General features: G+C 43.1%; 1 protein-coding gene and 1 pseudogene across 1 annotated transcript; both read left to right on the top strand.

Moving 5' to 3' along the window:
- Window positions 1–3,991: 3,991 nt before the first annotated feature.
- LOC136170086 (U6 spliceosomal RNA) lies at window positions 3,992–4,090 on the top strand (annotated as a pseudogene).
- An 8,173-nt stretch (window positions 4,091–12,263) lies between these two features.
- On the top strand, window positions 12,264–15,980 carry LOC136168741 (PRAME family member 8-like). The gene is made up of 4 exons (XM_065936438.1): window positions 12,264–12,296; window positions 13,228–13,538; window positions 13,897–14,469; window positions 15,428–15,980. Exons 1-4 carry the CDS (start codon window positions 12,264–12,266, stop codon window positions 15,978–15,980), a joined length of 1,470 nt encoding a protein of 489 aa, XP_065792510.1.
- Window positions 15,981–16,311: the final 331 nt, after the last annotated feature.

Genomic DNA, 16,311 nt, shown 5'->3' with positions numbered 1-16,311 from the left:
CTCTATTTCTGTTTTGCAAATAAGTTCATTTGTACCATTTTTTTTTAGGGTTTGACATATGAGCAATATCACATGATACTTGTCTTGGTCTCACTAACTTAACTCAGTATGAAAATTCCTAGGTCTATCCATGTTGCTGCAAATGACATTACTTCATTTTTTCATGACTGAGTAAAATTCCGTTGTGCATATGCAATCACATCTTTATCCATTCCTCTGGTGATGGATATTTAGGTTGCCTCCATATTTTGACTAGTGTGAATAGTGCCACTATGAAAACTGGGGTGGGTGTATCTTTTTGAATTATGTTTTTCACCAGATAGGTGCCCAAGGAGTGGGAAGGCAGCATCAAATGCTGGCTCTATTTTCAGTTTTGTTAAGGAATCTACATTCAGTTCAATTCAGTTCAGTTCAGTCGCTCAGTCATGTGTGACTCCTTGCGACCCCATGAATCGCAGCACACCACACCTCCCTGACCATCACAAACTCCTGGAGTTTACTCAAACTCATGTCCATCGAGTCGGTGATGCCATCCAGCCATCTCATCCTCTGTCGTCCCCTTCTCCTCCTGCCTCCAATCCCTCCCAGCATCAGGGTCTTTTCCAATGAGTCAACTCTTCACATCAGGTGGCCAAAATATTGGAGTTTCAGCTTCAGCATCAGTCCTTCCAATGAACATCCAGGACTGATCTCCTTCAGGATGGACTGGTTGGATCTCCCTGCAGTCCAAGGGACTCTCAAGAGTCTTCTTCAACACCACAGTTCAAAAGCATCAAATTTTCAGTGCTCAGCTTTCTTCACAGTCCAACTCTCACATCCATAGATGACCACTGGAAAAACCATAGCCTTGACTAGATGGACCTTTGCTGGCAAAGTAATGTCTCTGCTTTTTAATATACTATCTAGGTTGGTCATCACTTTCCTTCTAAGGAGTAAGTGTCTTTTAATTTCATGGCTGCAATCACCATCTGCAGTGATTTTGGAGGCCCACCCCAAAAAAAGTCTGACGCTGTTTCCACTGTCTCCTCATCTATTTCCCACGAGGTGATGGGACCAGATGCCATGATCTTAGTTTTCTGGATGCTGAGTTTTAAGCCAACTTTTTCACTCTCCTCTTTCACTTTCTTCAAGAGGCTTTTTAGTTCCTCTTCACTTTCTGCCATAAGGGTGGTGTCATCTGCATATCTGAGGTTATTGATATTTCTCCTGGCAATCTTAATTCCAGCTTGTGCTTCTTCCAGCCCAGCGTTTCTCACGATATACTCTACATAGAAGTTAAATAAGTAGGGTTGCAATATACAGCCTTGATGTACTCCTGTTCCTATTTGGAACCAGTGTGTTGTTCCATGTCCAGTTCTAACTGTTCCTTCCTGACCTGCATATAGGTTTCTCAAGAGGCAGGTCAGGTGGTCTTGTATTCCCATCTCCTTCAGAGTGTCCCACAGTTTATTGTGATCCACACAGTCGAAGGCTTTGGCGTAGTCAGTAAAGCAGAGATAGATGTTTTTCTGGAACTCCCTTGCTTTTTAAATGATCCAGCAGATATTGGCAATTTGATCTCTGGTTCCTCTGCCTTTTCTAAAGCTAGCTTGAACATCTGGAAGTTCTCAGTTCATGTATTGCTGAAGCCTGGCTTGGAGAATTTTGAGCATTACTTTACTAGTATGTGAGATGAGTGCAATTGTGCGGTAGTCTGAGCATTCTTTGGGTTTGCCTTTCTTAGGGATTGGAATGAAAACTGACATTTTCCAGCCCTGCGGCCACTGCTGAGTTTTCCAAATTTGCTGGCATATTGAGTGCAGCACTTTCACAGCATCATCTTTCAGGATTTGAAATAGCTCAACTGGAATTCCATCACATCTACTAGCTTTGTTCGTAGTGATGCTTTCTAAGGCCCACTTGACTTCACATTCCAGGGTGTCTGACTTTAGGTGAGTGATCACACCATTGTGATTATCTGGGTCATGAAGATGTTTTTTGTACAGTTCTTCTGTGTATTCTTGCCACCTCTTCACATCTTCTGCTTCTGTTAGGTCCATACCATTTCTGCCCTTTATTGAGCCCATTTTTGCATAAAATGATCCTTGGTATCTCTAATTTTCTTATAGAGATCTCTAGCCTTTCCCATCTATTGTCTTCCACTATTTCTTTGCATTGATCATGAGAAAGGTTTTCTTATCTCTCCTTGATATTCTTTGGAACAATGCATTCAAATGGGTATACCTTTTCTTTTCTCCTTTGCTTTTTGCTTGTCTTCCTTTCACAGCTACTTTTAAGGCCTTCTCAGATAGCCATTTTGCTTTTTTCTGCATTTCTTTTTCCTGGGCATGGTCTTGATCCCTGTCTTCTGTACCATCTCATGAACCTCTGTCCATAGTTCATTAGGCATTCTGTCTATCAGATCCAGTCCCTTAAATCTATTTCTCACTTCCACTGTATAATCATTAAGGATTTGATTTAGGTCATATCTGAATGGTCTAGTGGTTTTCCCTATTTCTTCAATTTCAGTCTGAATTTGGCAATAAACAGTTCATGATCTGAGCCACAGTCAGCTCTAAGTCTTACTTTTGCTGACTTTATAGGGTGTCTCCATCTTTGGCTGCAAAGAACATAATCAATCTGATTTTTGTGTTGACCATTTGGTTATGTCCATGTGTCGAGTCTTCTCTTGTGTTATTGGAAGAGGGTGTTTGTTATGACCAGTGCATTCTCTTGGCAAAACTCTACTAGCCTTTTCCCTGCTTCATTCTGTACTCCTTGGCCAAATTTGCCTGTTACTCCAGATATCTCTTGACTTACTACCTTTGCATTCCAGTCCCCTGTAATGAAAAGGACATCTTTTTTGGGTGTTCGTTCTAAAATATTTTGTAGATGTAGAACTAACTTACTGTTTAAAAAATAAATCCTCATCTAGGTGACCCTGAGCAGTTCAACCATGTGTTGTTCAATATTCACCCGGTACAGACACATACATAGTTTCAGAAGAGGCTGGCGTGATTACGGTGACTCTGTATTCCCACTTGGTGTTGGATAAGATTCTTGAGAGTCCTTTGGACTGCAAGGAGATCAAACCAGTCAATCCTAAAGGAAATAAGTCCTGAATATTCAAGCTGAAGAACTGATGCTCAACCTGAAGCTCCAATACTCTGACCACTGATGTGCTGAACTAAGTCCTTGGAAAAGACCCTGATGCTGGGAAAGCCTGAAGGTAGGAGGAGTAGGGGAAAACAGAGAATGAGATGATTGGATGGTATCACTAACTCAATGGACATGAGCTTGAGTAAGCTCTGGGAGTTGATGATTGACAGGAAAGCCTGGCGTGCTGCAGTGCATGGAGTTGCAAAGGGTCGGACACAATAGAGTGACTGAGCTGAACTGATAGTCCCACCATCTGCTCTCTGTTGCCTAGAGAACTACATAATGCTATGGTATAATTCAGAACTAATTTGAAGATTGAAAAGCAATGGAAGTGACGGTGTAGCTCTCAGTCAAGAGTAAAGGCTGTGAGAACCAGGGAGCCAACTTGTGTGTGTCCTGGATTTTCCAGGTTCAGGAGCTAGAAACTCCAGTATTCATGGCCTGGAAGAGAGAGGGAGAACAGTTGCCCTTGTTCCATTCAAGCCCCCAGAGGATAAAGTGATGCCCACCACATTGGTGAGGGCTGATGTCTTGACTCAATTACTGATGTCAATGCTAATCTCTTCCAGGAATTCCCTTGCAGATCCTCCTAGAATTAATCTTAGACCTGTGATCTGGGCATCTCAACTCACACTGAAGTTGACATATGAATTTAACCCTCACAGTGTGTCTACACAAATGCAGCCAAATAAAGTTTCCCTGCTAAGGATTAAGAGGCTGCAATAGTTTTTTTCTGTGATGAAAGGGGATATAAGGCTGGGAGAACTTTAGGCAGTGCTTTGATTCCTCCACAGTGAATATAATGATGCACATACAGTTTATGGGATTTTTAGTAGGATCCAATGAGATACCTGAGCTCAATTGGGCAGCACATATACTAAAATTGAAATGATACAGAGAAGTTTATCTGTGCAAGGATGACACACAAATTCATGAAGTGTTCCTTATTTCCCTGGTGGCTCAACTGGTAAAGAATTAATGCAGGAGATCCCTGGGTTGGAAAGATCCCCTGGAGAAAGGAAGGGCTACCCATTCCAGTATCCTGGACAATTCCATGGACTGTATGTATAGTCCATGAGATCACAAAGAGTTGCACTCGACTTTGTCACTTTCACAAAATGAGATATTGCCTGTTGAGGGCTTGGCTCTGGGGTTGTTGAGTAAGAGCTCATTATTATATAAGCACTCCATATATATATATATATATATATATATATATATGTATATATATATATATATATATATATATATATATTTATACAATCTTCTCCCTCCTCACGAATAGCATGAGTCTTCATCCCTTGAACTTAACTCTTGTTGCTTACAAGAGAGGAAAGCAAAACCTAGGTAGTGAAATTGGACTCGCATATTACATGTAGTCCCTAATGAATTAGGATTCATCCAGGCTGTTCCATTTGGCAGTGCGAGGGGAGCTGGGGGTAGGAGTGAGTAGGAGAGACTGGATTCATCTTCAGTGATAGACATTCTGAGCTTCAGGTCTCTAGGCCAACTGCTCTTAGATCAGACCAGAGCACAGGGGTTAATAGTCAGCTGCCTGTTGCTCTGGCTAAGCCACGAGAAAAACCCCATGGGAAAAGAATAAAAGCAAAATATAGCAAAAAGTTATAATCTAAACAAAGGTACATCGGGTTGATTAGTTGGGTTCATCATGTCCTGCCAAGCTAAGGAATAGCTTAGTGTGGACCTTGGGATGCCAGGTCAGTGAAATTTCAGAACGCTGCTTCTGCACACACCAAGATGTTTTTCCATAGCATATGTGGGTCTATGAACTCCAGTTGGGTGAACCCCTTGTATAAAATAATAACAAAGATGGTCCAAAGTAATCTATAAAATGGGAGATGTGACCGGGGACACAAGACCGATTTTATCATAGTACAACAGATACTTTCTGCATGCCAAGACACTAAGTAAAGGTGATGTGGCTCCGAAGAACAGGGCTCTTGATCCAAGAGGTCTTGAGTCCCTTAGTTCCATCTTTGAAATTTTAATTCTGTCTCTAATTTCTTTTCCCCAAACTGTGCATCGACCACTTTCAATCCCTACCTGCTGCGCTGGCCACAGCACCTCACAATAAAAATCAGTTTTGTAATCAGGACTGTATACTTCAGAATTTTCAATAAACCTTGCTGTTCTGGAACTTCCCTGGTGATCCAGTGGGTATGACTCCATGCTCCCAACGCAGTGGTCTCTGGCTCTATCCCTGGTCAGGGAAATAGATCCCATATCCTGCAACTAAGTGTTTGCATGCCACAACTAAATGATCCCTCATATTTCCCAGGTGGCCCAGTGGCAAAGAAACTGCCTGCCAATGCAAGAACACAGAAGATGTGGGTTCTATCCCTGGATCAGGAAGAACCCCTGGAGAAGGAAATGGCACCCTACTCCAGTATTCTTGCCTGGAAAACCATGGACGGAGGAGCCTGGTGGGCTACATACAGTCCGTGGGTTCACAGAGTTGGAATCAAATGAACACATACACACAGAGACATACACACACACAATACCCACACACAGGGTCACAAAGAAGATTAAAGATCCTGGGTGCATGACTAAGACCCAGGGCAGCCAAATAATTAAATAAGTAAATATTTTAAAAACAGTGTCTTCTGGTAATATCATTGAGCATAAATATTTGCACAGTGGTTTGTATACAAATTACTCTAAAGGTTATTGAGGCAATATAGTATTTTTAAGAAGGCACATGGTTAATTTAAAAATATTGTACTTGCTTAGAAGACTCAAAAAAAACAAATGAGATTTAAAAACTGCTTTTAACCATAAATGAACAAGAATTGTTTCTTTAAAAAAATATGTAGATCAATAAAATTTTGAGCCAAAAGTCTTGCAAGGATAGTTTTGAGAGTAAATATTATATTTTGGAGCAGTTTTAGGTTCACAATAATATTGAGTAGAATGCACAGAAAGTTTTGTGAAATGAGAACATCTCTTGCCATTTCAATAAACAAGAAATGACACAGTCATCAGAAGTTTCTGGAGTCCAAATGAGGGCTCCCAGACCTCCAATCCAACAGATGTCACCACTCCCCAGGGTGATTGCTGAGGACTTCAGGGGGTGAAAGAAGCAGTCATCTGGTGCATCTACCACTCCTTAAGATGAACAAGGAAATAGGATTTGGCCCCAGAGAGCTGAGGTGCATATGAAAGGAATGAATTCAATGAGCCCAGAGGCTTGCATCTTCCCATATGTAGCATGCTAAACTCCTTCACTTGATGTCTGATTTTTGTTTCCGCAGCCCATGGAATTGCAAAGTCGGACTGAGTGACTGAACAACAACAATCTTTGATGTTCAGACTACCTTCTCCTTTTAACAAACTTTATCACTTGGGCCCCCCTCTTGCCTTCTTGGAGCAGTTTTCTCAGAACTGCTGAGATTCTGTCTCTTGGGCTTGGGTGGTCCTAAACATTGCCACCAAATAAAATATCCCTCTACTTTCAGGGGGTGTCTAATGTTTTCCTTGACAGTTTCCATCTAACTCCTGGAACTCAGGTGAGTGGGGCCAGGACATGTGCATTGGGAAAAGACTTGGAAGAGCATATAAAATGACAAATACACAGCCTAACATGTGAGACATATGTTTTATTTGGTGACTACAGATTATAGCCAGAAAGGTGGCTTCTCAGACAGCTCTAAGGAACTGTTCAAAAGTTATAAGGAGAAAAAAAAAAAAAAAAAACGTTATAAGGAGAGCCACAGTTGACAAGATCATTTGGTATTAAAAAAAAATCAGAAAATATCAAAAGATTATTGCACATGATAAAAGTGATACATCTCACTAATTTTCATGCATTTTAAATTTTATTTATTTATTTCTCTAATTTTTAAAACTTTCTTATTTTGGCTGTGCTGGGTCTTTCTGGCTAAGCACAGCTTTTCTCCTGTTGTGGTGAGGAGGGGCCACTTTCTAGTAGAAATGCATTGATTTCTCATTTTGGTGGTTTCTCTCATTGCAGAGCATGACCCCAGGGTGTGTGCACTTCAGTAGTCACAGCTCCCAGGCTCCAGTCTGGTGCTTGTGGAGCTTGCGCTTAGTTGCTCCCCAGCCTGTGGGACCATCCAAGACCAGGGATCCAACCTGTATCCCTTGCACTGACTAGTGGATTCTTAACCACTGGACCATCAGGAAATTTCTCTCTCTTTCTTTCTTCCTTTTTTAATGTATTGAAAGAGGCAAAAGTTTGGATATATTGAAGTCATCCATGTGACATGTATGGTAACCACCTCAGGACACCAACCTTCAACTGCTCCTTGAACTGCCCTCAGAGCATACTGTCTTGGGGGCTGCAGTGGGTGACGGTCTTTTGGCTGCAATAGCCTTTGTTTACTGACAAGGCAAGTGAAATATTTGTCCCCAGAGGAAAGTGTAGGAGAAGACCACAAGTGGAACTGAGGGAGAATGTCTACTGAGTCCCCGCAAGATGCACCTGCTCACTGGGTTACAGAAGTGAGGCAGGGAAAGCATTGTTTCACCAAAATTTATTCAGGCTCGTGATCCTTCTCCTCAAATTGTCTGAGGGCTTCCTTGTAAAATCCAGTTTGAATAATAATTCTAAATCAGTAGTCAGTTCAGCAAGAAATCCCACTCTTGATATCTGGTCTCCCCAAGAATCTGATCAAATATCCTCACTGCCCACTATTAGTATCCAGTTCAGCTGGGCTGCCCTCAGCAAAAAATCTATTAGCTTGGTTCAGCCAAGATCCTTCACAGACCTGATTCCTCCCATAGGAAATTATCAGTCAAGAAACACACTGCTTCTGAGTTGTGAGTCCCTGCCACCTGAAACTGTTAAAGCTGGATGACCCAAAATGTTAGGGTATTTTGTCTGTATTATCGTTGTCCTAAATAAAACTTGATGTAGCTACTTACACCTGTGTCTGTGTCTGAATTTCCTTGGAAATAATTCCTTCAGCTGATTACTGCTCAGGCAGGAAGCATTCTTCAAATATCCCCCAGATTCCCACATTCTCAAGGATGACCAACTTGGAGGCTGACCACTTTTGTAGCTTCCATATTGGGCCTCGAGTTATTTTCAGAAAATGCATTTCAACTTTAAAACATTCTGCTTTTGGATCTCATTGTAACTGTGATCCCAGAGGAACATCCCCACCTTGAATTTAGAAATTTCCACATTTCCACTAACATCACAGCATTTTCCAACATTTATGTGGTTTGACAATTGGAGGGGTCCTTCTCATCCTTTCAGCTATGACAGGAATGGTCAAATTTAATTCAGATGACCATTATATCTACTACTGTGGGCAAGAATCTCTTTGAAGAAATGTAGTAGCTCTCCTAGTCAACAAAAGAGTCTGAAATGCAGTACTTGGGTGTAGTCTCAAAAATGACAGAATGATCTCGGTTCCTTTCCAAGGCAAACCATTCAACATCAAAATAATCCAAGTCTATGCCCCAACCATGGACATGTCCAATGATGGACATGGGTTTGAGCAAGCTCCAGGGGTTGCTGATGAACAGAGAAACCTGGCATGCTGCAATCCATGAGGTCACAAAGAGTCAGACACAACTGAGTGATGGAACTGTACTGATGCCCCAACCACTAATGCAGAAAGCCGAAGTTGAATGGTTCTATGAAGATCTATGTGACCTTCTAGAACTAACACCAAAAAAAGATGACCTTTTCATCATAGGGGACTAGAATGAAAATGTAGGAAGTCAAGAGAAACCTGGAGTAACAGGCAAGTTTGGCCTTGCAAAATGAAGCAGGCAAAGGCTAACAGAATCTTGTCAAAAGAACATACCTGCCATAGCAAACACCCTTGCCATTAACCCAAGAGAAGACTCTACAGATGGATATCACTAGATGGTCAATACCAAAATCAGATTGATTATATTCCTTGTAGTCAAACATGGAGAAGCTCTATATAGCCAGCAAAAACGAGTCTGGGAGATGATTGTGGCCAGATCATGAACTTATTGCCAACTTCAGACTCAAACTGAAGAATGTAGGGAAAACTACTAGGCCATTCAGGTATGACCTAAATCAAATTGCTTATGATTATACAGCAAAAGTGAAAGTCACTCAGTTGTGCCCAATTCTTTGAGACCATGAACATTACAGTCAATGGAATTGTCCAGTCCAGAATAATGGATTGCGGAGCTTTTCACTTCTCCAGGGTATCTTCCCAATCCAGAGATCAAGCCCAAGTCTTTCACATTGCAGGTAGATTCTTTACCAACTGAAACACAAGGGAAGCCCAAGAATACTGGAGTGGATAGTCTATCCCTTCTCCAGTGGATCTTCTGGACCCAGGAATTGAACTGGGTCTCTTGCATTGCAGACAGATTACTTACCAACTGAGCTATCAGGGAAGACCCATGATTATACAGTGGAAGTGACAAATAGATTCAAGGGAATAGATCTGATAGATAATGTCCTTGAAGAACTATGGACAGAGGTTTGTAACTTTGTACAGGAGGCGGTGATCAAAACCATCCCCAAGAAAAGAAATGCTAAAAGGCAAATTGGTTGTCTGAGGAGGCCTTAAAAATAGCTGAGAAAATAGAGAAATGAAAGGTAAAGGAGATACATCCATCTGAATGCATCGTGCCAGAAAATAGCAAGGAGAGATGAGAAATCCATTTTAAGTGAAAAATGCAAAGAAATAGAGGAAAATAATAGAGCAGGAGAGACTAGAGATCTCTTCAAGAAAATTAGAAGTAACAAGGAAATATTTCATGCAAAAATGGGCATAATAAAGGACAGAAATTGTATGGACCTAAAAGAAGCAGAAGATATTAAGGAGAGGTAGCAAAAATACACAGAAGAATTATTCAAAAATTTTCTTAATGACCCAGATAACCATGATGGTGTGATCACTCACCTAGAGTCAGACATCCTGGAATGCAAACTCAAGTGGGCCTTAGGAAGATTCACTATCTACAAAGATAGTGGAGATGATGGAATTCTAGCTGAACTCTTTCAAATTCTAAAAGATGGTACTGTTAATGTGATACAGTCAATATGTCAGCCAATTTGGAAAACTCAGCAGTGGCTGCAGGACTGGAAAATGTCACTTTTCATTCCAATCCCAAAGAAGGGCAATGCCAAAGAGTATTCAAACTACCACACAATTGCACTCATTTCACATGGTAGCAAGATAAAGCTCAAAATCCGTCAAGCTAGGCTTCAACAGTATGTGAATTGAGAGCTTCCGGATGTTCAAACTGGATTTAGAAACGGCAGAGCAACGTGAGCTCAAATTGCCAATATTCATTGGATCTTAGAAAAGACTAGAAATTCCAGGAAAACTTCTGCTGCTTCATTGACTACGCCAAAGAACATTTATTGACTGTGTGGATCACAACAAACTGTACAAAATTCTTAAAGACATGGGAATACCAGACAATGTTACTTGCCTCCTGCGAGACCTGTATGCAAGTCAAGAAGCCACACTTAGACTGGACATGGAACAAGGAACTGGTTCCAAATTGGGAAAGAAGTACATCAAGGCTGTATATTATCACCCTGCTTATTTAACTTCTATGCTGAGTACATCATGTCAAATGCCAGGCTGGATGAAGCACAAACTGTAATCAAGATTGCCAGGAGAAATATCAATCAACTCATATAGGCAGATGAAACCAACCTAATGGCAGAAAGCAAAAAGGAACTAAATTTGATAAAAGTAAAAGAGGAGAGTGAAAAAGATGGCTTAGAACTCAGTATTCAAAAGCAAAGATCGTGGCATCCAGTGTCATCACTTCATGGCAAATAGATGCTGAAACAATGGAAACAGTGACAGACTTTATTTTCCTGGGCTCCAAAATCACTGTGGAATATACTGCAGCCATGAATTTAAAAGATATTTACCCCTTGGCAGAAAAGCAGTGACAAATCTAGACAGTATGTTGATAAGCAGAGACATTACTTTGCTGACAAAGTCCATCTAGTCAAAACTACAGCTTTTCCAGTATGCACATACGGATTTGAGATCTGGATAATAAAAAACACTGAGCAACAAAGAATGGATGCCTTCGAACTGTGGAATTGGAGAAGACTCTTAAGATTCCCTTGGACTGCAAGATAAAGCTAGTCAATCCTAAAAGAAATCAAGCTTGAATATTCTTTGGAAGGACTGATGCTGAAGCTGAAGTTCCAATACCTTGGCCACCTAACGCGAAGAGCTGTGTCATTGGAAAATAGCCTGATATTGGGGAAAATTGAAGGCGGGAGAAGACGACAGAGGATGAAATGATTATATGGTATCACTGACACAGTGGACTTCATGAAATGGTGAAGGACAGGGAAGCCTGGCATTCTGCAGTCCATGGGGTCACAAAGAGTTGGATATGACTGAGTGACTGAATGACAGGAACCCATAATTTCTTCCCTTTCTTCTACCCAGGGATACAACTGTCCATACTCAATTCGGTTCAGTTGCTCAGTTGTGTCTGACTATTTATGACCCCATGGACTGCAGCACACCAGGCCTCCCTGTCCACCACCAACTCCAAGACCTTACTCAAATTCATGTCCATTGAGTCCATGATGCCATCCAACCACCTCATTCTCTGTTGTCCAACCCCTTCTCCTCCAGCCTTCAACATCTCCCAGCCTCAGAATCATTTCCAATGAGTCAGCACTTCGCATCAGGTGGCCAAAGAATTGGAGTTTCAGCTTCAGAATTAGTCCTTCTAATCAACATTCAGGACTGATTTCCTTTAGAATGGACTGGTTGGATCTCCTTGCAGTCCAACGGACTCTCAGGAGTCTTCTCCAACACCACAGTTCAAAACCATCAATTCTTTGGTGCTCAGCTTTTTTTATATCCAACTCTCACATCCATACATGACCACTGGAAAAATCATAGCCTTGGCTTGACAGATCTTTGTTGGCAAAGTAATGTCACTGCTTTTTAATATGCTATCTAGGTAGGTCATAACTTTTCTTCCAAGGAGTAAGCGTCTTTTTATTTCACTGGCCATATTAGCAAAACTCAACCAATTTTGTGGAGTGAAGCAATGAATAAGTCCTAGATTCCCCCTCCCCCAATTCTTTCTCTTTCATGAATGATGATCTGACTCAATCAATTCATCTGGAGACTGGCAGTAACCCAATCAGGATGAACCTGAGCGACACTCTGGAATCCAATCAGGTAATGCCTACTGATTGGAAGTTAGCAGTTGAAAGGAGGGCAGATGTGGTTAAAAAGTTCCATAAAATGCCCAAGCACCAGAGAATAGATGCAGAAGCTTCTCACTCTGGAGTCACTCCTTGTGTTCTCCCTGAAGTCTGAGGTCTGAGCAGCACCCCAACCCCGACCACATCAGACCTGGTGAGTTAACCTCTGTGAGGGATGTTCTGCCAACAGCCAGCATGCAGTGAATGGTAGAATGCAGTTTGATATGGCATGGAGAGCTTTCCTTTTTCTCTTCTTTTTGTTAAATTTAAATCTATCTTGTTGCCTCAAAGCCTGTTTTTGCTTCACATCCATCTTGGTTTGTGCTTTGGTTTATATTATTTAAAAGTCTTAACTAGCAGTTTTTCTTTTTAAAGACATCTGTTTGGAATGCTATTTTTGGCATTTAAGGTTTTTACTCTATGCACAAATGGCATTCCCTTTACAAGTATCTCCTTCATTTTTCCCAGTTAAGTTGACTTTGGGAACTGAGGATGATAGCTGTGTTATACATGAACTCCTGTCCCCATGATTTGGGCTTTAAGTGATAGTTTATTTTTTTCACCATAAAAGCAAAGGGAGTCAGCTTTTTCAGTCTCCTGGTGCAGATATGCAAGAGGGAAATGCATTAAGGAAAGCAGTGGATGGAAATGGATGAGACCCCGGTTGGCTTTGTTCCTTACAGGAACTTGTTAGATTCTTGCTCTAGTGGCAGGATGGGGAGAGCTCTGGCTTTATGGCCACAAACCCAGACTGGAATCCAGACAGAGTTCTTCCATTTTGGTTCATCATTGCCAGAGCAATGGCTGTGCTCCTGATTTGATTTCTCTGACGTGTGGGGAGAGAGACTATCCTGATGATTACGATTGTTCTGAGAAGGATGCCTTGTCCCCTTGCTGTTTCCCAGGATTCCAATCAGAGAAGAGTCAGGATGAGTGTTCACAACCCTCCCAGACTTGTGACCTTGGCAGCAATTGGCCTGCTGAGAGACGAGCCCTCAGCCATCTCCGCTTTGGAGTATCTGCCCAGAGAGCTCTACCCGCCACTCTTCATGGCTGCGGTCTCTGGCCAACGCAGGGAGACCCTGAAGGCCATGGTGCCGGCCTGGCCCTTTGCCCGCCTGCCTCTGGGGGGCCTGATGCAAAAGCCTCACCAAGGAACCTTACAAGCAGTGCTGGACGGCCTTGATGTTCTGCTTGCCCAGAAGATTCACCCCAGGTGAGTTGGATTCAGGGAGACTGGCAGGGTCTTGGATGTCCAGGAAGAGATACCTGGTGCCAGGCAGAGTAGATGAACATGCGGTGGACCAGGGGCTTCTGGAAAAGTTCAGAGGCCTTGAGAATTGCTGAGATCAGTTTGGGAAATCCCTTACAAAAATATAATAGGAAGGATGGAAGAGGAAAAGGAGTTGGGGGAGAGGGAGCAAGAGAGGAAAGAAACAACAGCAGGTGAGTGCAGGAGTGTGAAGAAAGAGTGCAGATGGGGAGCTGGAATGTTGCCTCAACTCTGAGGCTGTGGATTCATTCAATGTATATTTTGGAGAATCTCACCCCACCCATCTGCTGTTTCCCCACAGGAGGTGCAAGCTGCGAGTGCTGGACTTAAGGAATACCGGCCAGGACTTCTGGAACATGTGGTCTGGAGGCAAGGACCACATGCCCTCAAGTTCACTGCTGGCCCCAGTGGCTGAGGACATGTCCAGGATAAGGCACGCCTTGACTCCCTTAGAAGTGTACATAGAACTTTGTCTTAAGAAAAAGCCCCTGGAGAAATTCCTCACCTACCTCTTCAGGTGGGTGGAGCAGAGAAAAGCCTCCATACACCTGTGCTGTAAGAAGATGAAGATTATTTCAATGTCCAAGGAAAATATGAAGGAAGTTCTCAGGATGGTGAAGCTGGGCTGTGTACAGAAGGTGAAATTGAGTTTCACCCAGAGGCTGTCGACCCTGGCCCAGTTTGCTCCTCTCCTGGGTCAGATGAGCAGCGTCCAGAGTCTCATTCTCTCCCGCATTCGGGGGTCTGCTGTTGAGGAGCAGGACCATCAGGATCTTCTGCAATTGACCTCTCAGATCCTCCGGCTGCGGGACCTCCGGGACCTCCGCATGGAAGCTCCGTCTTTCCTTGAAGGCCGTCTGGACCAGATGCTCAGGTGAGGCTCCACCGGTGGCCGATTAACAGTGGACACAATGGTAGAATATCAGGGGCAGTGTCTCATCTGCTGCTCCACCGTGAAATGTGGCATTACAGAAGAACAGCAATCCAGGTGGGGGGGATCTGTTACAGAAGCTCTGGAGAGGGACTCCATGCTGGGAACCCACAAATGAGGGGCATAGATGTAGTGCAGGTGTGTATGTGATTTCTTCTTTGGGGGGAGACTTCTCTGTTCTGAAGATTTATGTAATAGATAAGCGAAGGGGGCATTGAAGAGGTAAAATCACATCAGCCTGAGTGTTGTGAAAAGAAACTCCGTGATCACTAACATGGGACCACAAGGAGTCTGTTTTAAAGCCCAAGTCAGTAACAGGTGGCCTTTTGTTGCATATAAGGTAATTAATACATGGGAAATTCATGGTTCTGGAGATGATGGTACTGAAGCAGAGCCAAAAGAATATAAAAAGTGATAGAAAGTTTCTAGATGTCATAGGGCTGGGAGTTCCTAAAGACTGGCAGCCCCAGGGTGTGATGTGGGCTCCTTTGCTTCTGCATGTATTCCAAGAGCCTCAGCTGGCCAGAGGTATATGCCCCTGCAGCTCACCCACAGAGTGGCAATCTAAATGAAAAGCATTTTTTATCTCATCTCCCAGAACTAACCTTCAGCGATGTCCACCCTGATGGACACTTTGTGTCCCACTCTCCTCTGATCATGTTCCAGTGCATTCCATTATCCCCATTCATCCTGCTAAGGAAGTAGAGTGTACTGTACTCTGCTTGTCAGGTGAGGAAAGATGGCTTTCAAGATCACTAAGAAAATGGCGGGACCTAGCCTAGAATGAGCCTGGGCATTCTGGATATTGAACTTTGCTAGCTTTGGGCCAATCATTGACTTCTCTGGGACTCATCTGCCACTTTGGTTTCCCTGATCTAATTGCTTGGTTTTTTCCCCCCAGGTGCTTGAAGACCCCCTTGGACAACATCTCAATCACCAACTGCCTGCTTACAGAATCAGACCTGACACATCTGTCCTGGTGTCCAAAACTCTGTCAGCTGAAGGGCCTGAATCTTAGTGGTGTTACCCTGACCGACTTTAGTCCCGAGCTCCTTCAAGTTCTGCTGGAGGAAGTTGCAGGCACTCTGGAAGAACTGGACTTAAACCTGTGTGGGATCACGGACGTCCACCTCACGGCCTTTTTGCCTGCCCTGAGCCGCTGCTCCCAGCTCAGGGTCCTCAGCATGTGCGGAAACCTCATCTCCATGGCCATCCTGGAGAGTCTCCTGCGTCACACTGACAGGCTCCCCGATTTAAGTTTAGAGCTTTATCCGGCCCCTCGGGAGAGTTACAGCTCTCTGGGTGTCCTTCACTTGGAGAGGCTTGCCCAGATAAAGGCTGAGCTGAGGGCGATCCTTACAGGCTTAGAGCGTCCCAGGAAGATCTGGGTGAGCCCCAGCCCCTGTCCTCACTGCGGTGATGACATGTGTGGTCACCTGAATCCCAACACGTAATTCTGTAATACCCTGCCTAGTCGGTTGCTTCTATCAGAAGCTTTCTCCTGGACACCTGAAAACTGAAATCTAGGACATACATCCATTATGAAGGGAAAACACAGCTCTGGCTTCTGATATTAGCTCAGTGTGATTGAGAAAACCTGATCCAGCAAGGGTGCGGGATTCCAAAAGGGCGTGTTGACTTGTGGAGTTGACATGACTTTTTTAGAGATGTGTTTATAGAGTCAAATATGAGACTGAATTTCTGGAAGATTCAGTCTGAGACACACATGTTCAAGTTATTTCTGTATGCACAGTTGTAGAAATGGTCAGAAATAAAGAGACCTTC

Source organism: Muntiacus reevesi, chromosome 5 (genome assembly GCF_963930625.1).
Source record: "Muntiacus reevesi chromosome 5, mMunRee1.1, whole genome shotgun sequence".
Classification (NCBI taxonomy): Eukaryota; Metazoa; Chordata; class Mammalia; order Artiodactyla; family Cervidae; genus Muntiacus; species Muntiacus reevesi.
This window is presented reverse-complemented; position numbering and strand designations above follow the sequence as displayed.